The 27500-nt window shown below is 33.7% G+C and overlaps 2 protein-coding genes and 1 pseudogene across 2 annotated transcripts; 1 reads left to right on the top strand and 2 right to left on the bottom strand.

The window, feature by feature from the left end:
- Nucleotides 1-8122: 8122 nt before the first annotated feature.
- LOC145805225 (uncharacterized) lies at nucleotides 8123-8773 on the bottom strand. Its single transcript, XM_082900298.1, has one exon. The coding sequence runs from the start codon at nucleotides 8771-8773 to the stop codon at nucleotides 8123-8125; it is 651 nt and encodes a 216-aa protein (XP_082756424.1).
- Nucleotides 8774-19353: 10580 nt separating this feature from the next.
- On the bottom strand, nucleotides 19354-21485 carry LOC145805224 (pentatricopeptide repeat-containing protein At4g15720 pseudogene; annotated as a pseudogene).
- A 90-nt stretch (nucleotides 21486-21575) lies between these two features.
- LOC145805223 (protein LATERAL BRANCHING OXIDOREDUCTASE 1-like) lies at nucleotides 21576-25130 on the top strand. Its single transcript, XM_082900297.1, has 4 exons — nucleotides 21576-21836; nucleotides 24090-24337; nucleotides 24652-24718; nucleotides 25008-25130. Exons 1-4 carry the CDS (start codon nucleotides 21576-21578, stop codon nucleotides 25128-25130), a joined length of 699 nt encoding a protein of 232 aa, XP_082756423.1.
- The last annotated feature ends 2370 nt before the right edge of the window (nucleotides 25131-27500 follow it).

Genomic DNA, 27500 nt, shown 5'->3' with positions numbered 1-27500 from the left:
CATAACCAAGTTGCTCTATATACACTAATGTGGATGTAGCATGCAAAGAATGGTACATTGGAACCAAAGTTGCAAAACAGGAGAACTAAAGGCCAAATGCAATTAGAATGCGATTTACAATAATTAGCCAATTGAAACGGACACAAAAAAGTAGTAGGAATATGTAAGGAGAACCACCTAACTGGACGACCATGTTTAATTATTCCTGATTTTGCTATCACAATGCTTTCCAAAGAACCCCCAAGTACAGCCAGATGTTCAGCACCAACCATAGTTATGACTAAAGCAGAAAGCCAAGAGCTAGAAATAATGCTTATTGTATCCCGTGCTCCACCCAATCCAGCATGTTCAATTGGGGAAAAAAAAAACAATATTAGTCAACGTATGCCACACTTTCACTATTTATGCACATGAACAGAGAAAAATAAAAACTAATTTTAATTTAGTAGAAGAAACACCACAGGCCAACACCAGGTTGTTGAGATTTACATTTTGCTGGTTACTGAAAAAGGTGCATCACACTCAGAAGAGTCATGTAAGAAAGTCAAATTGCTTTAAAGATGTATAGCGAAAGATGTATAACGAAAGATGTTAACCTCAATAACTGCAATATCAACTTTCTCTTGAGCAAATAAGTTGAATGCTAGGGAGACCATCAAGAGATCCCCAGTGGATTTTCTGATTGGGGATGGACTGCAAAGAATGTAAACAAAGAAAAACTTCAATGGGAACCTCACAAAAATGAAAAGTTGTGAAGGAAAAAAGGTAGGTGTTAGACATCCTTACCTGCAAGCCAAGATAATTCAATATCACGGCCAAATGCTTCGTACTTTTGGCGACCATTGTGATAGGTCAGGCTTATCTTCTAAAATCAGTGAGATGAGATTAGTTAAAAACTTCCCTCAGATATATGAATCTACAGCTCCCAACCAGTTAGTTGAGTTAATTTTTACAATGCCCTCAAGTGAGAGGTTTTAACCAAACCCTGTATCACTGGCAATAAAAAGCAAAGCTTTTGTTTCTAGAACTCAAAAATTGTTTTTCAATATAACATCACTCTTATATTTATCTGAAAAAAATTCACAAACTCAAAAACATGATTTAGATATAACTGTTTTTTAGTTTGAATCATGAGTTTGAGTGATGTTACTGAAAAACAGTTATGGATTTGAACTAATGTATTAGATTGATTAAAAAAATTGGAGCCCAACCTAAATGATGTGATATAGAACAAACTCAAAAACTGTTTTTCAGTGTAGCATCACTCTTATATTGTGCTTTAACATGACTGAAACTAGAAAACAGTTATATTAGAAAAACTGTTTTTGAGTTTGAATCATGGTATAATAAAGCAGGTAATGTAAATAGCAAATTTCGGGAACATTTTTGAATTCAAATAACAATTGATTTTAGAAACAGGTAATGTAGATGAAAATTGATATTACCATTTTGAATAACAAGAGGGATAACCAATTGATTTCTTATTGATATAAATGTAGATGTAACCAATTGATTTCTAAACAAGTAATATCAATCTAATACATTTTAGTTCAAAAATGAGTTTCATTGGAAACTGTAAATCAATAAGAAATCAATTGTTGCCCGGCCTAAATTATCAAGCCATTATCAGAACCTTGAAAACAGTCACAGCCCAGTAAAGAGAGAAGGGGAGACGCACGGTGTAAAGAGGCAAAGAAACACAAAAAGCCACACCTGGGAGATGATGATAGGACCACCTTGAGACTCAAACAATTTTTTGGGTGAACCTTTGCATCTCTGTCTGCAACACCAATAATTATCTAGTGAGCTAATGGCTTAATTTACAAAATCTTGAGAGAGAGAGAGAGAGAGAGAGAGAGAGAGAGAGAGAGAGAGAGAGAGAAAGAGAGAGACCTTGAAAGGTTGCTGATGCCTGGAACATACATCAACCAAACAGGAAAACCCCTAAAAACACAAAAGCAAAACAAAATCAAACATTTAAAAGAGAGAGAGAAAAAAAAGAAGAAGAAGAAGAAGAAGAAAACTTGAATTAATCTAAAAAATTCATTCTCAAAAAACTTGACTCTCACAAACTCATCAAATCTAAAAACTTTAAAATACACAGGAATGGCCCTAATCACCATAACACAGCGAAATTTGGTAGGTGTTGGCTAGGACATCCACAAGAATGGCCCTAATGGCTGAGGTGCGACTCGTCAGAGTGCTGAAAATGGCACACTCATTGGTCCTCAAAGCCATCCATTTGGATCATACCAGATTGCGGTACCACCACCATCTGTCTTTCCCAGACACAGACTGCCCACGGTGGTCCATATGGGTTTCACTCTTGTAACGTATATTATATAGTGGGCGAGGGTTCGGGTTTGGGTGGCTAGGAGAGAGGGAGGAGGACAGGAATAGAGGGTTCAGGTTTGGGTCTCTGGCGAGGGAATTGAGAGGTGGTCGGTGGTCATCGGTGTTGTAATGACGATGATCATTGCAAGAGAAGAGAGAGTAGTATAGAGAAAAGTTCTGAAGAGAGATATATCTGTGAGATGAGAAGACTATTCAAGAAGAAGAACAGAAAGGGAGAGAGAGATAGTGAAGGAAGACGTGGGTAGGTGGGAAGGAAAACAACGATGTTTAGGGACATAAGTCTTTGGGCGGGAGATCTGTTCATATGAACCATGGATATAAACTTAAGATTAATCTCAGCCATTAAAGACACATTTTTATATATTTTCAAAAACAGTCTTGTCTTATTATATAGATTTAATATTGTTATGTATTTTTATTTTGGAAATATTATTGTATATTATAAGAAATGGAGTTTCAATAGAATGAAAGAAAATCTATACTATATGTATCTTTATATAATATAAGGAATGTAGTTTCAATAGAATTAAAGAAAATCTATACTATATATATACACAAATGTAGTATAGTCTTCAATGTTTCTGAACTCTCAAACTTGGTCTCTCATTCAAATTTGAGATTATTTTTCTTACTTAACAGCCTTATGAATATTCCTTTCCATTTTTCCTAATTTCTAATGAAAATTATTTTTTGATGAAAATTATTTCTCTCTCCATCTCTTTCATTTAGAAGATGAATATGAATATACGAAGTTGGAGCTTGTGTTCTTGTTTTTAATTGATTTGTCGTTCCTGCAGCTGTTGCTTAAACTGCGCCGTTTTACTTGAATTGTTTTTTCTCCTAATTTCTTTTCTTACGATGCTGTTTGCGGGAGCAAAATATTTGAAGTAATATAATATTTTTATTTATTAATCTATTAAAATAAACACAAAATAATATATATATATATATAGGTGTACACATAAATAAATAAATCAATTTAAATTAAAACTCATTACTTTAAGATATATTTTTATAGTATTATATAATTAAAATTATTATTTTACATTACAAACGTTACAATATACTTTTAAAATAATATAAGGAAAAATTACAAATACACTTCATGAGTTTTGTCAAAAATATATATTTCCCTTCATGTTTTGAAAATTACAAATACAAAAGGGACTATTTGTTATATGATTGAAAACCTCAAGGCGGGAATGCAATTTCTTAAATGTGAAAAAAAATTATATTTTTAATAAATCTTAGTTGTATTTATAATTTATCGATACTTTTATATGTATGTATGCATATGTATATATTGAATATAGAAATACGCATAAACAATTTATTTTATATTAACACATTTATTTAAGTTGAGGATGTGCCTATAATTTTTTCACAAAATGTTAAACAGTGTTCGTGTAATCTTGCTAAGTGATGGGAGTGTTTATGATTTAACTAAATGTTAAAAGGTGTTCGTGATATAATTTTCAAATGCCAAACTATATTTAATATGTTAGAAGAAGTCCGTGTATTTTCATCGAATGTTAAAATGTGAGTATGTGCCTTTTTTATTTTGGTTTAGTAGATTGATTACAAAATACTAAATAAAAAATTACATTATTTCAATTGGAAATCAAAAATATTATATTGAGTTTGAAATTTTATTTTATGTATTTTTTATTCAATTGAATGAGATTACTTTTAAAAAAATAAAATTAAACCGGTCTTAACATTTATGAATTAAAATAACCTTAAAAAAGATTTTTTTTTTTTTTTTTTTAATCCCTCAATGCAAAATGAAAGACATTTTTTGGTGGGTGACTGCATCTGAAACTACCCAAAATATTTTAGAAACATATCCGTATCATTCCACCTTCCTTAACATAGTTTCTGTAGCTGGGCGTGGAGTGCAAACCACTGTTGTTGATTCACAATGAGAGGATTAACACTGAACCAAACTGAAATTTAAAATCACTCAAGAATAATTCTGAAAAAAAACAAACAAACAGAGCACTCTTTTATTTTCTTTTCTCCCACACACTTATCACTCTGATATATTAGCTATTTATAGATAAACTAGAAATGTGAAAACATTTAATGCAAATACAGCTAGTAGTGTGAAAGCATTAAATGCATATACGGCTAGCATTAAATGCATATTCAACTAACCCTACAAACGTTGAAGTTTCATGCAGCAATCTTTGAACACAGATTTGCTAGGGTGGCTGTCAAGAAGGTGGCTAACAAGCTTACTTTCCAACATCCCCCCTTAAGCTTGATTCTCCATGCTGTTTCATCCCAAGCATCATCTGCATTCTGTTGAACATGTCATTTTTCAATGGTTTCGTGAAAATATCTTCAAGCTAATCTTGAGACTTACAAGAAAGAAACTCTACTTCTCTCTTTTTCACATGCTCTCGGATGAAATGATAACGAGTATCAACATGCTTACTTCTTTCATGATAAACTGGATTTTTTGCCAATGCAATTGCTGAGCGATTATTAACAAAAATCTCAGTGGGTTTTTTTTTTTTTTTTTGTGGAAATCCCAAATGCTTTAGCATGTTCCGTAACCATATTGCATGGCACACAGCTGAGTTGGCTGCAACATACTCAGCTTCGCAAGTTGATAATGTCACAATGGCTTGCTTCTTAGACGACCATGTAAAGGCTGTATCTCCCATAAAGAAAGTAAATCCCGTAGTACTTTTCCATTCATCCAAGTCACGTCCCCAGTCACTATCTGAGTAGCCAACAAGATTGAAATTATCAGTTAGTTTATAGAATAAACCATCATCGACTGTACCTTTGATGTAGCGAAGAATCCTCTTTTCTGCATAAAGGTGTGACTGACCTAGTGTTTCCATATATCTGCTAATCAATCCTACTCCATAGAGTATGTCTGGCCTAGTGCAAGTAAGATAGTGAAGACTTCTAACTAAGCTCTTGAAATAAGTTGGATCCACATCACCCGCCTTTGTACCTTTTTTGAGCTCCACTCCACTGTCTACAGGAGTGTTCACTGAATTGCAATTCTCCATTCCATATCTCTTGAGAATCTCCTTGGCATAGCCACTTTGGGAAATAAAAATTTCATCTTTTCTTTGTGTCACTTCAATGCCGAGAAAATGAGCCATCAATCCAATATCTGTCATTTCAAATTCTTGGACCATGCTTCTTTTAAAGTCTTTGAACATGGCCGGATTGTTTCTGGTGAAAATCAGATCATCAACATAAAGACAAGCAAGCAACATGCTTCCATCAGCTTCCTTCTTCAAATATAGTGCATGCTCATATGGACATTTTTCAAAACCATTGTCATGAAATACTGATCAATTCTAGTATTCTATGCACGCGGAGCTTGCTTCAATCTATAAAGTGCTTTCTTCAATTTGTACACTTTGTCTTCATGCCCATTCTAAACATACCCCGAAGGTTGTTCAATATAGATTTCTTCTTCAAGGAAACCATTAAGAAATACGGATTTCACATCAAGTTGATAAATCTGCCACTTGTGCTCGACAGCCACAGAAATTATTAGCCTGATAGTCTCCAATCGGGCAACTGGAGCAAACACCTCTCCATAATCAATTCCAGCTCTCTGCTTGTAACCTTTGCCACTAACCTTGCCTTATAGCGTTGCACTTCGCCTTGTGCATTCCTCTTCGTCTTGTATACCCATTTCACTCCAATGGGTTTGTGTCTCTCCGGTAGACTTGTAAGCTTCCATGTGTCATTTTTTCTCAATGGCATGAATTTCTTCATCCATTGCTTTCTTCCATTTATCTTCTTGGATGGCTTCTGAGAAAGCAAGTGGATCATTATCTGCGAGTAGGAAGAACAAATTCAGATTTGCTTCTTCTGTAGCTTCATATATCTCCTGCAAATTTCTCATTGGTCTTGGTTATTTGAAAAAACTATCATCTAATGATGATGATGATGATGATGATGATGATGCATCACTTCTGTGAGAAACTGGCGATCTAGGTGCAGGTATTCTATGTGGAGGAGTTTGTGGCTCATCTTGAACTTTTCTTGTGATTTCAACTGAAGCTTTTGATGTTTCATCTTCAAGAATGAGTTCTGCATCTTTAACAACTTCATTTTGATTCCAGTTCCAAGCTTCTTCTTCTTCAAATATCACATCTCTACTCATGATCACCTTTCTGGTAATGGGATTATACAACTTGTTTCCCATTGTTCTGTCTCCATATCCGACAAGGATACATTTTTCTCCTTTATCATTGAGTTTGGTTCTTCTTGCTTTTAGAATCTTGGTGTACGTAACACATCCAAATATTTTGAGATGGTTGACACTTGGCTTATGTGAACTCCAAACTTCTTCTGGAGTCATAGAGTGAAGGCTCCTGGTTGGGCATCTATTTAGTAGATACACAGCACATGACATGGCCTCAGCCCAAAATTGCTTAGGCAATCCTTTTCTTTTCAACATGCTCCTTGCCATATCTAAGATTGTGCGATTCTTCCTTTTAACAACACCATTCAGCTGTGGCGTATAGGATGGTGTTGTTTGATGCTTGATTTCATGCTCTTTGCAATAATTTTCGAAAGCATTTGATGTATACTCTCCACCTTGATCTGACTGCAATGTCTTGATGTAGTAGCCGCTTTGCGTTTCTACAAGAACTTTGAATTCTTTGAAGATTTTGAACACCTCTGATTTTTTTTTTAAGAAAATACACCTATGTCTTCAGGCTATAATCATTAATAAAGGTGAGAAAATATATATTATGTCCATTTGACATCGGCTTCAATGGACCACACACATCAATGTGCACTCCAGTGGCTTTGTTGCTCTCCACTTCACTTCTTTGGCAAAGCTAGTTCTGTGATGCTTGCCAAGAATGCAGCTTTTATAGACCTCATTAGTATAAGCAATATGAGACAGCCCTTTCGCCATATTCTTGCTTGACAACAGCTTCAAGCTTTCAAAGTTGAGATGTCCAAACCTTAAATGACATAGCCAGTCTTTTTCTTTGATGATGGCAATTAAACACTTCGCAGCATCATGCTGGATGTTCAATGCAAACATCCAATTCTTGGACATGCTCACCCAAGCGATCAAATTACCATGATTGTCTTTGATGGTAAGATGACAATCTTTCATGTTGATGTTGTATCCTTTCTCTAGGAGTTGTCCCATACTCAAAATGTTGTTCTTCATGGCAGGAACATAACAGACATTGGAGATGTAATCATGATCTCCATTCTTGAACTTGATCAAAATATTGCCTCTTCCTTTCACTAAGTCTTTGAAGAATCACCAAATGAGACTTGTGCTTGTACAGTCTCGTCAAGCTTAACGAACAACTCTCTTTTACTACACATGTGATTACTAGCTCCCGAATTTAGATACCAAACATTATTTTGGTTTTCAGTGTCTCGATGGTGGACAAACAGGACTGTAGCGCCAACTTTGTTTGTTTCCTGCTCGACAAAATTTGCTTGCTCTCCGGCTTCTGTTGTTGCTCTACTTCGGCATTCATTGCTGTAATGCCCAAACTTGTGACAATGGTAACACTGAACATTGTTTTTTGTCAAATCCTGGCCGGTTGTTGTAACCACCTCCTCTTCCACTTTCTCTTCCTCTTGGAGCAAAGTGTGGTTGACTTCTTCCTCCTTTGGCTGGACCTCTTCCGCCTTTTCCTCGAAAGCCAGAGCTTCGGTTATTGTAACCATGACCTCTTCCTCGGCTTCTTTGTGATGTCCCCCCTTGTTCGTTTCTGTCATCTCTGAAAGACAACTTTGATTAAAGAGCTTACTCTAGGGAACATGAGGGAATCTTCTTATTGATCCTTTGTTCATGAATCTCAAGTGTGCCCATCAATTCATCGGTGGTCATGGCACTGAGATCCCTGGACTCTTCTATTGCTACAACCACGTGCTCGAACTTAGGACTAAGTGATCGTAGAATCTTCTCTATCACTTGAAGAGATTCCATCTTCTCTCCATATCTTCTCATCTGATTAACAATGGTCAATGTTCTGTTAAAGTACTCAGAAATTGACTCATTCTCATTCATGTGCAACATCTCGAATTCGCCACGTAACACCTGGAGTCGAACTATGATCGTCTTCTCAATTCCACAGTCTGAATTGCGAAGAATTCTCCATGCCTCTTTACAGGTTACTGTTGCTAAAATCTTCTCAAAGCTTGACTCATCAATGCCTTGATAAAGTAGATACAAGGCCTTTTTATCTTTCTTCCTTGAATCTTTTAATGCCCTCTTTTGAGCTTCATTTAAATTTCCTTCATCTTCGAGAGTAGCTGGCTCGTCATATCCTCGATCCACTAACTCCCATGAATCTTGTGAGGCTAGTAGGACTTGCATTTGAATACTCCAATTTTCATAATTCTCCTTGCTCAGTTTTGGAAACTGGGGCTGAAAGAAGTTGTTTGTGCTGGCCATTGGTTGAATCTAAAAAATCTGCAATTTTTCAGTATGTAATTTGCAAATTTTGACCGTACAGATGTGTTCAGAATACTCCAAATAGTTGGAAAGCACTATTGGATCACCAAAAACAAACTTCAAATGGCTCAGATCGAGCAAAAATAATTGAACGGCTCATATTGGCGGAATCTGGAACTTCTGAGAAGCACCATATAATTTTTCAGGATCGGATGACGTTACGTCAGCGGCTTGGCGGCGTGGCTCGGCGTGTGGCTCAGCTTGGCTCTAATTGTTTGTCAAAAAAATTATTTTGAGTTATCGAGTTTCAAACTTTCGCCCATATGTTTAGAAGTGAGACTTAACCACTTTGCCAAACAGCTTGGTTTGGTCCTTATTCTCAAGTTATATTATTTAACTTGATCCTTTTTCACTTTTTCTCCGTTGTCTTTTTCCTCTGGTTTGCATGTGCGGTGCGTAGTGACCGTTTCGACGCATGAGAACGGCGTCAAATGGCGTGTGTAGAGCGTGCTACCTCCTTCGGACTCAGTTTTCGCTGCGGGTTTTTGCAGTGTGATCGTCGTAATGAGACCTACACACTGGTGTGATCAAAAATGAATTTCAACAACTTTGATTTCTGGGCAAGTTTTGAAACAATACTCTGTTCTTGAAAATTTTTGCAGAAGGTCTACAAATTCAAGTTGCCTTCGACTCTGATACCACTGTAGGTGGGAGTGAGGCGCAAACCACTGTTGGTGATTCACAATGAGAGGATTAACACTGAACCAAACTGAAATTTAAAATCACTCAAAAATAATTCTGAGAAAACAAACAAACAGAGCACTCTTTTATTTTCTTTTTTCCCACACACTTATCACTCTTATACATTAGCTATTTATAGATAAACTAGAAATGTGAAAACATTTAATGCAAATACAGCAAGTAGTGTGAAAGCATTAAATGCATATACGGCTAGCATTAAATGCATATTCAACTAACCCTACAAACATTGAAGTTTCATGCAACAATCTTTGAGCACAGATTTGCTAGGGTAGCTATCTAGGATGGCTGTCAAGAAGGTGGCTATCAAGCTTACTTTCCAACTATTTCCCAATTATGCATGTCAATTGTTGGAAAAAATGGTTTTATATAGGCATATTTTTTAACCCAATTTGGGTGGACCCCAAACGTGTTTTGGGGTGGGTCCGAAAAGGTGTAGTGGTGATGACGGAACGTCAAAACCATTTATGAGTGAATGGGAAGATGACGTCGTTTTCGGGTTTAACATTAATTTTTTAGATAAAATTCTTTTGAATTTTTTCAATAAAAATTATTGTGGGAATTTAATTTAATTCTAAATTCAAAATTTTGGGTCCCTAACTGGTTTCCTAAAATTTGTACCTCTTACTTTATTTATTAAACTATTCAATTTGTTTAATATATATATATATATATGTTCTTTAGTTTAATATATATATATATATATATATATATATATATATATTTCATTAGTTTAATTAATAAAGTTTTACAGGTTTGGGATTTGTTCCTTCAAACAAACCAACAGACCCTTTTTCAAATTGTCTGGAAGTATAAAACCGTTGCTGTTCAAACGGTCAGATTATTTGAATTTCTACACTTGCGTCTCTTCTTTCAAATTGCAACCTGTGCAGACCTCCGTTTTTGCCTATAAATAGAACCATATTCAGCAGTCTTAAGGATGAATAATTCAGTCTGATTGTGGTCTTTCTGCTGTCCTAAATTCTGAATTTTTTTTTCCATTATTCTTCATATTAGTTTTAGTATAAATTTCAGAGAGTTAGAACACAGGTTTGGTTCGCCAAACAAATTGTTTGGAGTACTACTACAATTTGTGAAGATCATTGTATCCTGGGAGATAGACGCCACTCAACCGTAAGTACCATAGCGGGGCGAATCTGTCTTAAGGACAGAGTGTCACACACTCGACTTGGTCTTTTAATTTTTGTTTGGTTCAACAAAATAATTTCTGTAAGTGTTATTTTATTTTGTTCGAATTATTTCAGTTTATTTTATTTACACAGAAGATTGTTCCAACAATCTTAAGACAGATTCGCCTATTCTGTTTACAGAATTTTTCGTTTGTTTTCCTTTTTCATTCTTCGTAAATAATTTCGGAAGAAAATTATTTTTCTATGAATTTACAAAATAATATTCTGGTTGGAAAAACAAATAGTGATTATATGCTATTTGACAGATAGTAGTAATATACTGTCTCTTTTCTTTGACAACAACTACTAGTACGATACTGGTGTCATTAACAATTTAGAATATATTTTTGTGGAATTTTTTCAGAAATTAATTTTGGGTTTTAGAAATTATTTTCTGAGTTTTCATTAATTAAAATTCTGTTTCAGTATTTTAATTATTGAAGTGTTCTGAAATTTTTTTTCTTGTGTGGAATTAATTTGGTTGAATAAAATTTTATTTTATTTCCAAATTAATTGAAAAATAAAAGTTATAGTTTTTATTTCTTTTATTTTTACAGAATTTAATTTCTTGTGTGGAATTATTTTGGTTAAATAAAATTTTATTTTATTTCCAAATTAATTGAAAAATAAAAGTTATAGTTTTTATTTCTTTTATTTTACAGAATTTAATTTTCTGTGTGGAATTAATTTGTTTAAATAAAATTTTATTTTATTTTCAAATTAATTGGAAAATAAAAGTTACATTCTTGTTTCTTTTATTTTTACAGAATTTAATTCTGTGAATTTGATTTAATTTTCTGTGTAGTGTAAATTCTAATTATAATTTTGTTTTATATATTAGAATTGATGGCTACTGAAACGAATGCCCAACAAGTACTACTGTGGTGGCTGCAATGACGCCAACCCCCTCTCCTATGATGACAGTACCAATAAATCATGGTGAAAAGCCAGAGAAGTTCTTAGGAACTGACTTTAAAAGATGGCAACAGAAAATGTTGTTCTATCTTACAACTCTGAACCTGGCTCGTTTCCTCCGTGAAGATGCTCATATCCTGAAAGAGGATGAAACCGACCGGCAAGTGGTTGCTGCGGTTGATGCCTGGAAACATGCCGATTTCCTTTGCCGGAATTACGTTTTGAATGGACTTGACAACACATTATACAACGTCTACAGTCCAATCAAGACTGCAAAGGAACTTTGGGAATCGTTGGAGAAAAAGTACAAAACGGAAGATGTCGGCTCAAAGAAATTTGTGGTTGGCAGATTCTTGGATTTTGTAATGGTTGATTCAAAAACTGTGATCAGCCAAGCTCAAGATTTCCAACTCATTCTGCATGACATTCACGCAGAAGGTATGTTTCTCAGTGAATCCTTTCAAGTTGCAGCCTTAATTGAAAAATTACCAAAAGGCTGGAAGGAATTCAAGAACTACCTCAAACATAAGCGGAAAGAAATTTCTATGGACGAGTTAATTGTGCGTTTGAGGATTGAGGAGGACAACTGCAATTCTGAAAAGCGGGCTGGTAAGCTTCCTATGGAGTCTAAGGCAAATGTGGTGGAACATGCTTCAAAAACCAAGAAACGAAAGTCTTCTGGAGAAAGTTCATCACAAGGCTCTAAAGGGGGAGGAAATAAAAAGTACAAGTTTAATGGCAAATGTTACATCTGTGACAAAGAGGGACATCGGGCCAAAGATTGCCGTAGCAAAGGCAAAAGTAAAAGAAGAACAAGCAAGAAGCCTGCTCAAGCCCACATGACTGAAGTGAACAATATTTTCAATGGTGTCGATGACATCAATCTTTCTGCAGTTGTTTCCGAGGTAAATCTTGTCGGAAATCCTAAAGAATGGTGGGTGGACACTGGTGCTACTCGCCATATCTGTGCCGACAAAAAGATGTTCACATCTTATTCTACAGTGGATAATGGTGAACAACTCTTTATGGGCAACTCCTCAACTTCCAAAGTTGAAGGACAAGGAAAGATTGTACTCAAGATGACATCTGGAAAGGAACTAACTCTCAACAATGTGCTGCATGTACCGGACATTCGCAAGAATCTTGTTTCCGGATCTTTGTTGAGTAAGAATGGGTTTAGGCTAGTATTTGAGAGTGATAAATTTGTACTTACTAAGAATGGAATGTATGTAGGAAAAGGTTACATGTCTGATGGCCTTTTCAAGTTAAATGTAATGATCGTTGTACCCTCAGTTATTAATAATACTACATCTTTTTCTTACTTGCTTGAGTCTTCAAATTTATGGCATGGTAGACTAGGACATGTTAATTATGGATCTTTGCGTAGATTAATTAATATGGAATGTTTACCTAAATTTAACATTGATTCAAATCATAAATGTGAAATTTGCGTTGAGGCAAAATTATCTAAAACTCCTTTTCATTCAATTGAAAGAAGTACGGAACCACTTGAATTAATTCATAGTGACATTTGTGATTTTAAATCAATTCAAACTAGAGGTGGAAAAAAGTATTTTATCACTTTTATAGATGACTATACTAGATATAGTTATGTTTATTTAATTCGAACCAAGGATGAAGCATTGGAAACTTTCATTCAATATAAGAATGAAGTTGAAAATCAACTTGGTAAGAAAATCAAGAAACTTAGAAGTGATAGAGGTGGGGAATATGAATCACCTTTTGGTGAATTTTGTAAAGAACATGGAATAATTCATCAAACCACTGCTCCTTACTCACCTCAGCAAAATGGAATTGCTGAAAGGAAAAATAGGACTTTAAAAGAAATGATGAATGCCATGTTAATAAGTTCTGGATTACCTCAGAACTTGTGGGGGGAAGCAATACTTTCTGCTAATTATATACTTAATAAAGTACCCCGAAAGAAAGTGAATCAAACACCTTACGAATTGTGGCATGGAAGAGTACCATCCTACAAATACTTAAAAGTGTGGGGGTGTTTGGCTAAAGTGGCTATTCCTAGTTCTAAAAAGACTAAGATAGGTCCTAAGACTATTGATTGCATTTTCATTGGTTATGCTAAGAATAGTAGTGCATATCGGTTTTTGATTCATAAATCAGAACATTCCGAAATGCATGTAAATACTATTATTGAATCTCGGAATGCATCGTTCTTTGAACATGTATTTCCGAATAAGATTGGACAAGAGACTAGTAATAAGAAAAGATCTTTTGATGCTATTACTAGTAATGATCAAGAACATGATCAAGAACAAGAGTTAGATCAAAATGAAGAAGAGGAACCTAGGCGTAGTAAACGTGCTAGAACCTCAAAATCTTTTGGTCCAGATTTTCTAACATATATGGTAGAAAATGAGCCTTTAACTTTTAAAGAGGCTATGTCCAGTCCTGAAGCTCCTTTATGGAATGAAGCTGTCAACAGTGAAGTTGAATCCATCTTACAAAATCACACTTGGGAATTAGTGGACTTACCACCAGGTTGTAAACCTCTTGGATATAAATGGATTTTCAAAAGAAAATTGAAAGCAGATGGATCAATAGATAAATACAAGGCAAGACTTGTAGTCAAAGGATTTAGACAAAAAGAAGGTCTTGATTATTTTGACACGTACTCACCGGTTACTAGAATAACATCCATTAGAATGCTAATTGCCATTGCATCTCTATACAATCTAGAAATTCATCAAATGGATGTTAAAACCGCTTTCTTAAATGATGAGTTAAATGAAGAAATTTACATGGAACAACCAGAAGGATTTTCTGTTCCAGGGAAAGAAAAGAAAGTGTGTAAATTGGTTAAATCATTATATGGTTTAAAACAAGCGCCAAAGCAATGGCATGAGAAATTTGACAAGACAATGATGTCAAATGGATTTAAAATTAATGAGTGTGACAAATGTGTTTATATTAAAAACACAGATAAAGGTTATGTCATTGTATGTCTTTATGTAGATGATATGCTCATCATTGGTAGTAATAATGACATGATTAAAACTACCAAGAAAATGTTGAATAAACATTTTGACATGAAGGACATGGGCATTGCTGATGTAATACTTGGTATGAAAATTACCAAAACATCAGAAGGATATGGTTTATCACAATCTCATTACATTGAGAAAATACTTGACAAATTCAGCAAAGATGATGATCATCTAGCTAGAACACCGGTAGATGTTAATTTGTATCTTTCTAAAAATGTACAGGAAAGTATTTCTCAATTAGAGTATGCCCAAATTATTGGAAGCTTAATGTACTTGATGAACTGCACTCGCCCAGATATAGCTTATGCAGTAAGTAAATTAAGTAGATATACGAGTAATCCGGGAGTAGAACACTGGAAAGCAATTATAAGGGTTCTAAGATATCTCCGATTTACTCGTAACATTGGGCTGAATTATACTAGATATCCAGCAGTACTTGAAGGATACTGTGATGCAAATTGGATATCGGATACAAGTGACTCGAAGTCCACCAGTGGGTATGTCTTTACTCTTGGTGGGGCGGCTGTATCTTGGAAATCTTCCAAACAGACTTGTATTGCTAGGTCTACTATGGAATCTGAATTCATAGCTTTAGACAAAGTAGGGGAAGAGGCAGAATGGCTTCGCCACTTCCTTGAAGATATTCCAATTTGGCCAAAACCGGTGCCTGCTATATGCATACATTGTGATAGTCAATCAACAATAGGTAGAGCACAGAGTCATATGTATAACGGTAAGTCTCGACACATTCGTCGTCGACATAATACCGTAAGACAACTACTCTCTAATGGAATTATTTCCATAGAATATGTTAAGTCTAAAGACAACATAGCGGATCCACTAACCAAAGGGTTAGCAAGAGAGTTAGTTGAGAATTCATCGAGGGGAATGGGACTTAAGCCTATTAAATAAGAGTTACCATAACGGCAACCCAACCTAGTTGACTGGAGATCCCAAGATCTAGGTTCAAAGGGACAACCGAGTTGTGATTAACTCAAAAGGATCACTGTGGAGTCCAACTCCTACCCATTTCTATGATGAAATAGTGATGTCTGCAGCGTTTGAGGTTAAGTAAAATTTTAATGATTCTTATATCTAGGTAAACCTCGTGGAGTATGGCAGGATACTCTTCATAAGAATCACCTATGTGAGTGTGAACTGGGCCGGTTCTATGAGATTTGTGAAAGGCTACAACTCTCTAAAGCACTCATGAAGACCAGGTTGTTCAGGGCCAAAATGAACACAATAGTGAGAACTAAACTGTGTCTGGAGATAATCTGTGTGAGTTCTATTGTCTTGGTTTACACAAACGGCTGAACAGTTCAAGACATCATGTTCACTGTTTAGCTAGTAAATCCGATAGTGTCTCACAAAGGAAGGTTCAAAGCCAAAAGCTACCTATCCTTTGCAGAATATTTCCAATTTCTAAACTCTCTGATTAGATCATGTTGTTGCATTTTCTCTCCGTCAACTTCCATTCATGTGGGGGATTGTTGGAAAAAATGGTTTTATATAGGCATATTTTTTAACCCAATTTGGGTGGACCCCAAACGTGTTTTGGGGTGGGTCCGAAAAGGTGTAGTGGTGAAGACGGAACGTCAAAACCATTTATGAGTGAATGAGAAGATGACGTCGTTTTCGGGTTTAACATTAATTTTTTAGATAAAATTCTTTTGAATTTTTTCAATAAAAATTATTGTGGGAATTTAATTTAATTCTAAATTCAAAATTTTGGGTCCCTAACTGGTTTCATAAAATTTGTACCTCTTACTTTATTTATTAAACTATTCAATTTGTTTAATATATATATATGTTCTTTAGTTTAATATATATATATATATATATTTCATTAGTTTAATTAATAAAGTTTTACAGGTTTGGGATTTGTTCCTTCAAACAAACCAACAGACCCTTTTTCAAATTGTCTGGAAGTATAAAACCGTTGCTGTTCAAACGGTCAGATTATTTGAATTTCTACACTTGCGTCTCTTCTTTCAAATTGCAACCTGTTCAGACCTCCGTTTTTGCCTATAAATAGAACCATATTCAGTAGTCTTAAGGATGAATAATTCAGTCTGATTGTGGTTTTTCTGCTGTCCTAAATTCTGAATTTTTTTTCCATTATTCTTCATATTAGTTTTAGTATAAATTTCAGAGAGTTAGAACACAGGTTTGGTTCGCCAAACAAATTGTTTGGAGTACTACTACAATTTGTGAAGATCATTGTATCCTGGGAGATAGACGCCACTCAACCGTAAGTACCATAGCGGGGCGAATCTGTCTTAAGGACAGAGTGTCACACACTCGACTTGGTCTTTTAATTTTTGTTTGGTTCAACAAAATAATTTCTGTAAGTGTTATTTTATTTTGTTCGAATTATTTCAGTTTATTTTATTTACACAGAAGATTGTTCCAACGTCAATTAATTGGCATAATACTAGTGCATCAACTCGAGCACTATCGTCCTTGGGCATAGCAAACATTGGTACAAAACTGGTTCTTCCCACTTTCATCCTGGGTTTAGAAATTTTTTATAGTAAGATGCACGAGTCAGAGTCATCAAATTGTCGATTTCCCAATTATCGTACTCTAGTTCTTTAGGTTTGCCACAATTATGCAAAGAACACAAACATGACTATTATCATTTAAATGGTGATCTACATGTACAGATTCTTTCGTCTATGGAGAATGTACAAATCAAGAACATACCGTACAGTGGAGAATATCTCGTTGAAGGAAAGAATCAAGTTTGGATAGGGTTGTCACGCGCAACGGGCTCCAAATGTGAAAGATGCTGGAACAACTCTCCTCAAGTTGGTTCGTTTGCTAAGCACCCCATGCTTTGTAGTCATTGTTATAATGTCGTTGCTATTCAATTGCTTCCATCTTTGGCAGCATTTAGCTGAGACTCAACAACAATGAGTTAAGAATGCAGCGGCAAAAGTTGATTGATAGTGGTGCGAATTGTAGGTGTTTCTATACCATAGATCAAACTTTTGGTGCCATTGAATTCACAGGGTTCAATTCAGATTTTAGGGAGATTTGTTAGATCCAAGAAGAAAGTGATGCTAGGGTAAATAGCAGAAGCTAATCTTTTTCCATACCAAAAAAAGAAAAAGAAAATAAGAGCTAATCTTTTGAAGAAAATACTTTGAATAAAAAAGAAAGGAAAAGAAAATATTATGATGAGAAACTAAACTATCAAGAATGTACATATATATATTCTTCACCTGTATATTCTTCATTCTTTCTTTTTTTGTCTTGAGTAAAGTATATTCTTCATTCTTTAAGTTCATAACTTGTTCAAAAAAAAAAATTTGATTAACAAAAGAAAATGAAGAACATAGTTTTTTTTTTTTTTTTTTTTTTTTTTTTTTTTTAAGAATATAGTAGTCATTAGCATTTCATTTTCCTTCATTTGCTTTTGTTTTGTTTAGTAAATTATGCTAAAAGTTCAACTTTGCATCTTTTTCCATTAAACAAAAAAAACGACTAAAAGAAATGGGGTTTTAGAATTAATTTCGTCAAATTATTTTTTAAGTTGGTCACAGACTATGCTTTAACTTTCAAAAGTGGATGTTGTTTTAAGAAATGTTTTATAAGTTGGTTTTTTGACTTTATTAATGTGACCTTAAATAGAACTAGCACCTAGAAACTAGCAATCACCACTTCAACATTTTTTTGACATTTGAAATTTTCTTTCAAAAGGTAGGTTTGTTTGTATAACCCTGAAAATTTGTATAAATGGTTATCAGGATAACATAATTTGAAGCAAGCCACATTTGATTATTCAACTAGTCAAAATCTAGTTATTCTACAGTATTGAATAATGATTTTTTTTAACCATTTTGATATAATTTATAGAGAATCAATCAGTATTCAGTAGTTTCTGTTTCATCGCATATCAGTGTCCACTAACATGCTACAAGGTAAGAAAAGTCTCGATTTTTGCAAGATTGAACCCACAAAGTCATCATAAATGGTTGGATTGGAGGGTATCCATCCACTTAATGGCACAGAATATTCTGTCTCAATATATTGATGTGGAAAATATAAGTTCCTCAGTCCATGGAAATAGAATATATTGTGACAAAGTTGGGGTAATGTAGTAATAAAATTTGGAAGTGGGTGATTGATAATATATATATATGGATGGTATTGTTTGTGTAAACTCAAATCTATGTAGTTCTTGTGGGGACTTTATTTATGTGTAAGCTTTTGTCATCAAATTTGTTGGAAGCAGTCAATTTCTCCGTAACATGCTATAATGATATTTTTATTTTTTATAAATAATATTTTGTTTATTATGTGGTGTGTAATCACAACATTAATAATAAATATGAGTAGTCAGGTGTATAAACTAATATAATCATAAATAATGTTTGATATATAAATATGATAATTAGTGATTATGGATGAGATGATAAATAATTTTTGATATATAAATATTGTTGATTATAATAATATTATTGAAAGTATTATTAATCTTTTTAGGCTTTGCCAACATGAAAATTCAATCCACCATCAAGTCATATCTTCCAGTGCTTTCCATGATGTCTTCTTTCCAAACAACATTTTGTTTCTTTCAAGCCTGCATGCACTGCAAAAGGGCTACCCTTTCCTTTGTGTTGACAGTTAAAATGTAGGCACACAAACATGATATGCGATGGACTATTATATCACAAGAACATCACCAAAAGTTCCCGCAACTGCAAGAACCATCTTTAAAATGATGAAACCTATTCACATCTCTAACAACAAAATCTCTCTCCACAATCTCACTAATCCGCTTGAAAGTCTCATGACAGTCGCAACACATCTCAAGTTCTTCATCACTCTAATAGTCACTCCTCTAGGCATACTCAACAACCCAAAACCGAGAGCCAATCTTTCACTATGGAGACCTACCATTTCGTCTTTGGTTTCTTCTTCCACCTCGACAAACACCAACACTCCCTCCCACATATCCTCTTTCCTTCATTCTCTTCTCCAATTCCCTCGACAAACTCACCACTTCGCCCTCTCTTGGACATGAAGACACGTCTCCTGAATAGAAAATGTAAGTATGGTACTTGATTTCGACCCGACTACACCCCGGTTCTTTGGAAACTCCACCGCACTTCATTTCAGAACGAATGCTAACATTATCCCACTTTCCAGCCAATGCGTAAGTGTTTGACATTGTCACATACGCTGCTGCAACTTGTTGGTTGATTCGATAAGCCATTTACTAGCTTCAAAAGCAATGTCTACCCTCCCATGAAGCCTACTAGTTGAAAGAAGCGCTCCCCATAATAAACCCCCTTCATCAGGCTTCACTTGAATAGATTTTTCTATCTTGTAAGCCTGGTCGAGCCTGCCAGCTCTGCCAAGCATGTCAACAACACAAGTATAGTGCTTTGTGTTGGGACTACCCCGTGTTTGTGGTACATCGAGTGCGAGTATTCAAGGCCTTCATCAACAAGACCCGAATGGCTACAAGCGTGTAGGACTCCGATGAACGTGACATCGTTTGGACATACTCTTTTCTTGGTCATTTCTTGAAAGAGTTCAAGGGACAATTTTGCTAGACCATGTTTTGCGGCTCCCACGATCATTGAAGTATAAGGAATTACAGAGGGATTTTGAATTTTGTGGAAGACCTTGCTAGAATAATCAAGACATCCAGATTTCGCATACATATCAACAAGTACAGTCGGGACTTAGGCCTAGTTTGGAAAGACTAAATAAATGCACTTTTTGACTTTTTTTGTATTATGTGTAGAAAAAGTAGAGAGAAGATGTTGATTGATGTGACCCAAAAAAGATAAAAAGATGAAATAAGTGCACTTTTTTCTTTGTAGCCAAACTTAGCCTTACTTTTAGCTTTTAATTCATTTTGAATCATATCACCTCTTACATTTTTTACATACAAAAAAGTCCAAAAAAAGCTAAAAAATCAATTTTTAACCAACATTCTAAATCAGATCTAGTGCCTATGTGATAACTCCATAATTATTATATTTTTCTTAAAATACATTATACCCTCTTTGTTTCAAAATATTACTCCTCATTCTTTTTTTTATTATCTCAAAATATTAATCTATTTTAAAAAAATTAATGACTAAAATAATATGAATTTCTTATTTTGTCATTCTTTTAAATTTATTAACACTAATATTTTGAAATATAATAATTTTACTATCAAAAGATACTCTTAAAAAGGTATAATAATTGTTTACCGAAAGAATTTAGATTTTGAGATGGAGAGAGTAAAGAAAAAAATTATTAAATAATTTTAAAATATCATTTATGATATGATACTAAAGTTACCAAAATTATATTAGGTAATGTTTCGAAATTATATATAATAATTAGGGGGAATTGGTGGAAGCTAAAAAAAAAAAATATCAGTATATGAAGAGATGCAAATAACACTTACACTTCTACAATTTTTTATTAGTATCCATCACAGACACTTACACTCCATATATTTATAATTTTTTTTTCCCAACTTTTACCTGTATCTAAGGCCTCGTCTGAGAATAGACTTTTTTAGTAATTTTTTTACTTTTTAACTAAAGTATAATATAAAAAAAACTAATATGTTTGTAATATTTTTTGACATTTTATGAAAATATGTGCAAAAAGTAGAAAAAAAAATTTGTTTTTTGACTTTTTGATATAGATTGTTGCCTTTTTAACTTTTTTAATAATTTTTTGACTTTTTGGCTAAAAAAATCACGGCCAAACTAGACCTAATTGTCTTTAATAATTATATGATATTTACATGTTTTCTTCACCTATAAATACAGAGACTCTGCCCAAAGCCATAGCCACCATAATTCTCAAACAGAACAGAGCTCTAATCTCTGTTGTCTCTGTGTCTCTCGGTCTCTCTCAAATTTTGAGTATCAATTTGATTCCATAGCCATGGCTCCAGTGTTTGTATCTCCGTTCAATGTTGGGCACATCGACGATGTCCAAGAACTCAGGAAGTCCAAACCCACTTCCATTCCTCAGAGGTTAATCCGCGACATAGCCGAAGAACCTTCACTCCCCACACTCACTCCTCCATCACCATCATCAAAACCATCATTCACCGCCATACCTGTTGTTGATTTATCAAAACTCACCCAAAACACCAAACTTTCAAAGCTCGCTACTGCCTGTCAGGATTGGGGATTCTTTCAGGTGTTTTATATATATAAATATATATACATATAAACTCTTATAGATTACAACAATGTTGCGTACCCAGAGAAAATATATATATATATATATATTTAGAATTTGAAACGCACCGATCAAATTATTGGAGTTTTTTTTTTAAAAAAATATTCTAAAAAAAGCTATTCAGAGAATTGACTCATTTTTTAAATTATTTGAGAAATTAACCTATTTTTTAAAATTTCATTTTGAAAATGTGATTTTAAAATTAAAATTGCATTTTCAACGTGTAATTTTACCTTGAAATCGCAGGTTAAAAATGCAATTTATGATGACATGGTGAAATTGCATGATCAACATGCGATTTTAATTGAAATCGCATTTCAACATGCGATTTTAAGGTGAAATTGTATGTTGAAAATACAATTTCAATTTCGAAATCCCATTTTCAAAATGTGATTTCATTCCCAAATAGTTTAAAAAGTATGTCAATTCTCCAAATAGTGTTTTTTTTTAGAATATTAAAAAAAAAAACTCCAAATTATTGAGTCGGTGGAGATTTATTAAAATTGTATAATGAGGTATTATAGTAATATGTTAATGTAAATCCAAACATATATATTATTGTTATTTTCACATGCAGTCGCATTTTACATTTTTTAAGCGGTGTATGTTGAGAACCTTGTTGAATTATGTAAATTATGGTATACTCAAGATTTTAAAAAGCGGCTGGTATTTACCGCCACCCGTTACGGCCGCTTTTGCAGCGTGATTGAGATTCACAGGTGTGTCGGCCGTAGCGGTTGCCGTAGCGATCGTAACAGTTCCGTAACCGGCGTAACGGCCTGCTACGCACCGTTACGTAACGGTTTCAAACTGTTTCTTTCGAAAAAATACAAAAAAAAAAAAACTAAAAATGGGAGAAGAGAGATAAAGAGAAGAGGGAAGATAAAGAGAGAAAATGGAGGAGCAAGATATAGAGAGAGAAGAGGGAAGATGAAGAACATGTTATTGATTTGTTAAAACTGTAAGACTTATGCTATTCTATTCAGCTGCTATCACTAAATCATTTTATTTGTGTGTCTATCTATATATTGTTTGAAAATAATAATAACAATAAGTGTGGTCATTATTTATTTGGCTTGGTTAAAATATATATATATATATATATATATGTTTAAGCTCTTATTTATTCTTTTACTTTTATCATTGTTTGTCTTATATATAATAGTTAGTGATTGATTTTTTATATAATATAAAGTCATTAATTATTAAAATAAAATATAAAAAACTCAGTTTATAGTTATTAAAATAAATGAAATATATTGCATCATACTTAAAATTTACAAAAATTGATCAATATTTATTTTTAATCCAATAAATATGATCATGGAAAAAAAATATGCGTATCGATAAGTTTTTTTCAAATTGTGTAAAAAATAAAAAAAATTCACGGTTCCGGTTACCGCAACCGTTACACTACGGCCTTTACACCCCGCAACCGCAACCGCGTCACCGCCACCGTTACGGCGACCGCAACCGCTTTTCAGAACCTTGGGTATACTTTTTGTTTATAATTGATTCATACCTTTTTCTTTTTCTTTTTTAATGATATTTTTTGGGGCAAATTATAAAAAAAAACCTTAACATTTGAGCTTTATAATAAAATAAATTTTAAATTTTATCAATTTAAATTTTTATTTATTTTCTTTTTAAACTATTTACCTATTTTTTAAAAGTGAAATCGATTAAAAAAATAAGTATTTTAATCATTAAACTCAGTGAAAAATATATTTTAGACATTTTATTAATACTTACATCAAGTTTAAATATTAAAATATTCTTTTTTTGTCAATTTTATTTAACAAAAATAGATAAATAGTTTAAATTAAAAATAAATTAAAAAATTAAAATTTAACTTGACAAAATTAAAAATTTAGAATTTATTTTGTTATAAGACTCAAATCTTGGAATTTTTTATATAATTGTTCATATATTGATTATGGTAATATGTTAATGTAAACCCAAATATATATATTACTGTTTTCACATGCGGTGGCATTACCCCTTTTTCTAAGCCGTGGATGTAGAGAATCTTGTCGAATTATGTAAATCTATGTATCGTGCATTTTTTTTTTTTTTTTTTTTTTGGGGGTGTGTGATTGATTTTCACTTTTTTTATTTTGATTTTTTTGTTTTTGGGTACAAAGCATTAATGCTGAGATTGATTATGGTGACGGAAACTAACGAATTGTAACCGTTTGTGGAAATGGGTAGGTGATAAACCATGGGATTGATCTGGGTTTGCTTGAGAGGCCAGAGAAGGTGTCCATGGATTTCTTTATGATGCCTTTGGAGGAGAAACAGAAGTATCCAATGGCGCCAGGGACAATTCAGGGATGTGGACAAGCTTTTGTGTTCTCAGAGGACCAGAAGCTTGACTGGTGCAGCATGTTTGCACTTGGAGTGGAGCCCCACTCCATAAGAAACCCAAAACTGTGGCCAACAAAGCCAACCAAGCTTAGGTAATGGTAGTACTATATTGATGGTTTTTTTTTTTTTTCAAAATTTATTGATGGTTTTGTTTGTCCACAATCCTTTGACCGGATTTGGTTGTGTTTTCGCTTTCTTTGTTTTTGTGTTCTTGGAGTTAAAAGTAATGAAAATTTTGAAAATACCTTTCGTTTCGTATCATTTCTCATTTTTGTACAAAAAAGGTAACTTTTTGGGTTATCACTAATGTCCTCAAAATATGAGATATGTTATACTACTTTAATCCCTAACATTAGCGCCATTCAAAATCAATAATGGGTGGTGCAATATTTTTGAAATTTGACAGGAAGCTTGAACAAATTCAAAAGGATCAAATACACATGCTTTCTAAAATATGCATTTTGGACCCCAAAGTATGCACTTTCTTCCGTTTTGGTCCCCAATTTTTTTAATTTTGTTACATTTTATTTTTTTGTAAAGTTTTCAAAATACCCAGGGATGACAGGGACTAGAGTCTAATAGATTGCATATTTTGGGGACTAAAGTGGAAAAATAAAAAAAATTGAGGATTGAAGTGTAAAAAATTTGCATTTTTTGGAAACTAGTAGTGTAAACTTTTTTTAGTGTCTCCCAATTTTAAGTAAAAAGTAAAAAAGTACTCTCAATTTAGATCCCATTGGAGTTTCTATTTTGCCTTTGCAGGAAGCACCTTCCTATGGAGCTGATGTCCTGAGACTATGGGTTTCAAGTATAGATTATACTAGCGACGTGCTGATTGGGCCTCAAGTCCTCCGCCAAATGTCTGACATATATAGGAAGATGTGAGGAACATTATGATTTCTTTTGGCAAATCTTCATGATTGGGAGGTATGCTCATGTTTTCTGAGAACCATAGCCATTGGGTTCAGGCTATCTCTTGGATGAAAAGAGTCTTATTTTTGTCCTACTTAAATTATGGATCACAAAGGGGGTCTACAAACAAGGGTACAAAAATGTTAGAGGAATTGATAGCCGCTCACATTGTCTTTCTTTGCAGGGTATATATGACTTTCTGTTTTGTAAACTTTGCGGGATTGTTTGGGTGATGGAATATGATGCAACCTGATTCTGAAACTATCCATAGAGGCTGTAATATATCCACGTTGAATTGGATTTAAGTATGAAATACAGCTTGATCATTGTCTTATATTTTTCATTCTGCAGGAATAGTTGTATGAAATTGATGTTCCTGTGAAACCCCATATTTTTATATAAAAAAAAAAATAATATATATTTTTAATTTTCTTAAATAATTATTCACAATATTTTGAATTTAATAGTTTGTATATTTTTATACTGAACATTTATTCAAAATAAAATAAAATAAAATAAAATATTTTTTTTGACTTTATATTATTACTCAATATTACTTTATGAACCTTATGATATTTTTATTATATTTTTCTCTATATTTTTTTGTAATCAAATTATACTGAAAACTAATATTTTCTGTACTAAAATCCAATCCAAAAAAAAAAGAAAAAAAAAAAAAGAAAAACCATGGGCTTGCTCCCCATGTTTTCTCACCTCCCACTTTCCACGTGCAATCATTTTTTGTAAAGAAAATGTGGTGGACATGCAAGCTATACACCTCCCTTCTTTTTAATTTGTCTTCATCATAAATTGAGCCTAGCTTTTCCTCACATTTCATCATCTTTCTCTTCACTTCTAGTTTCACCTCTCTTGGTTCCCTCTCCCTCCACCTCTCATTCTCAAAACTCTCTTTCTCCTTCTTTATCTATGTTTTTCCTCCTCCCCGACCTTCATAGCCATGGCCTCAACCCATACTATCATCATCCAAAACACCAACCCGCGAACTTCACCACCATTGACGTACCGTCGGACAGCCATCACCACCATCACCTATTTCAATTATCATCTAGAACCACCGTTCACAAATGTGTTGTAGGTGAAGAAATAGAAAAAGAAAGAAGATGGAGGAGAAAGAAACAAAGTTAGAGAAATTTGTTTTGAATTTCAAAAGTTGGTTTTCGGCTTACTTTCGGCATGCCAAAACCATCCATTCCGAGAAGAATTGAGAAAAATAGGTCATGTAAGATGAAGTACGGAGTAAGTTGAAGAGAATGGCGAAAGAATGAAGTAAAACCGTTAAGAATTAAGAAAGTTATGGGAACCGAAAGATGGTTCGAAAAAAATGTCCGAGATGGTAGGAAAATAATCTTATTTTTCATCAAATTTTGGAGATCCGACGGCATGCAAAAAGAGACGGAACAAGGCGTGTGAGTAGTGAACCAAAAACTAGGCCGTGAGGTGAATCCAATGACAGAAAAATAAGATAAAACGGAGTTACGATGAAGAAGATACAAACATTTGAACCGGTGATATTGAAACTAAAATTCTGGGTCTTCTGTTCGTGCATGCTACGGCGGTTGGAGTAGATGAGCTTAAATTTTATCCAGCGTTTCTCGGCACATGGTGCTACGGTGCACCCAAGTACCTTTAGGTTAATCGAGTGGTCCTATGACTTTGGGGATGACCACCCTTAGGTTTTTCGACGTGTAGAATCCATTTTTAGGGTTAGATCTTGCAAATTCTGAGTCTAAGATGATGATCAACAACTAAAAGTTCTAAGAGAATCCAATGGCAGATCAACGGTGAGATCGTGTCCGATTAATGTGAAATTTCAGCAAGACGATCATGGAGCCAAGACGGTCATATCTTACGATCAGAATCATAAATCAAATTCGGACGATAAATTGTTAGCAACCTAACATTATAAGAAAACCCTTCCAACCCTCTCATATTTTTATTATTGGAATCTTTAGATTTTATTCCTATGATAAAATGACTAATTTATAGATAGAAATTTTTATATATATGTATGTAAATTTTGTGATGTGTATATCCAATATCGGAAGATACTGATAGTCAAAAAAAAAAAAAATCATGGTATTATTGTAAAAATAGGCTTGCATGTGTATTTCATACCATTATAGAGTGAATTGAAGAATTTATTTGGTCTTTGAATCTGCCACCATGTTTACCCGAATTTTTAGATTATTTTATACTCAAAATTTCGAGATAATTTCTTCTACAAAGTTGTTAATAATGATATCTAGTTTGTCTAGAAATTTTTGGAAATAATTTTTGAGCTTTCTACGAATTTATACAAATTTTTAACTAAATCTGAAACTG

Source organism: Camellia sinensis, chromosome 13, assembly GCF_055761805.1.
Source record: "Camellia sinensis isolate YWXY chromosome 13, ASM5576180v1, whole genome shotgun sequence".
NCBI classification, from domain to species: domain Eukaryota; kingdom Viridiplantae; phylum Streptophyta; class Magnoliopsida; order Ericales; family Theaceae; genus Camellia; species Camellia sinensis.
This window is presented reverse-complemented; position numbering and strand designations above follow the sequence as displayed.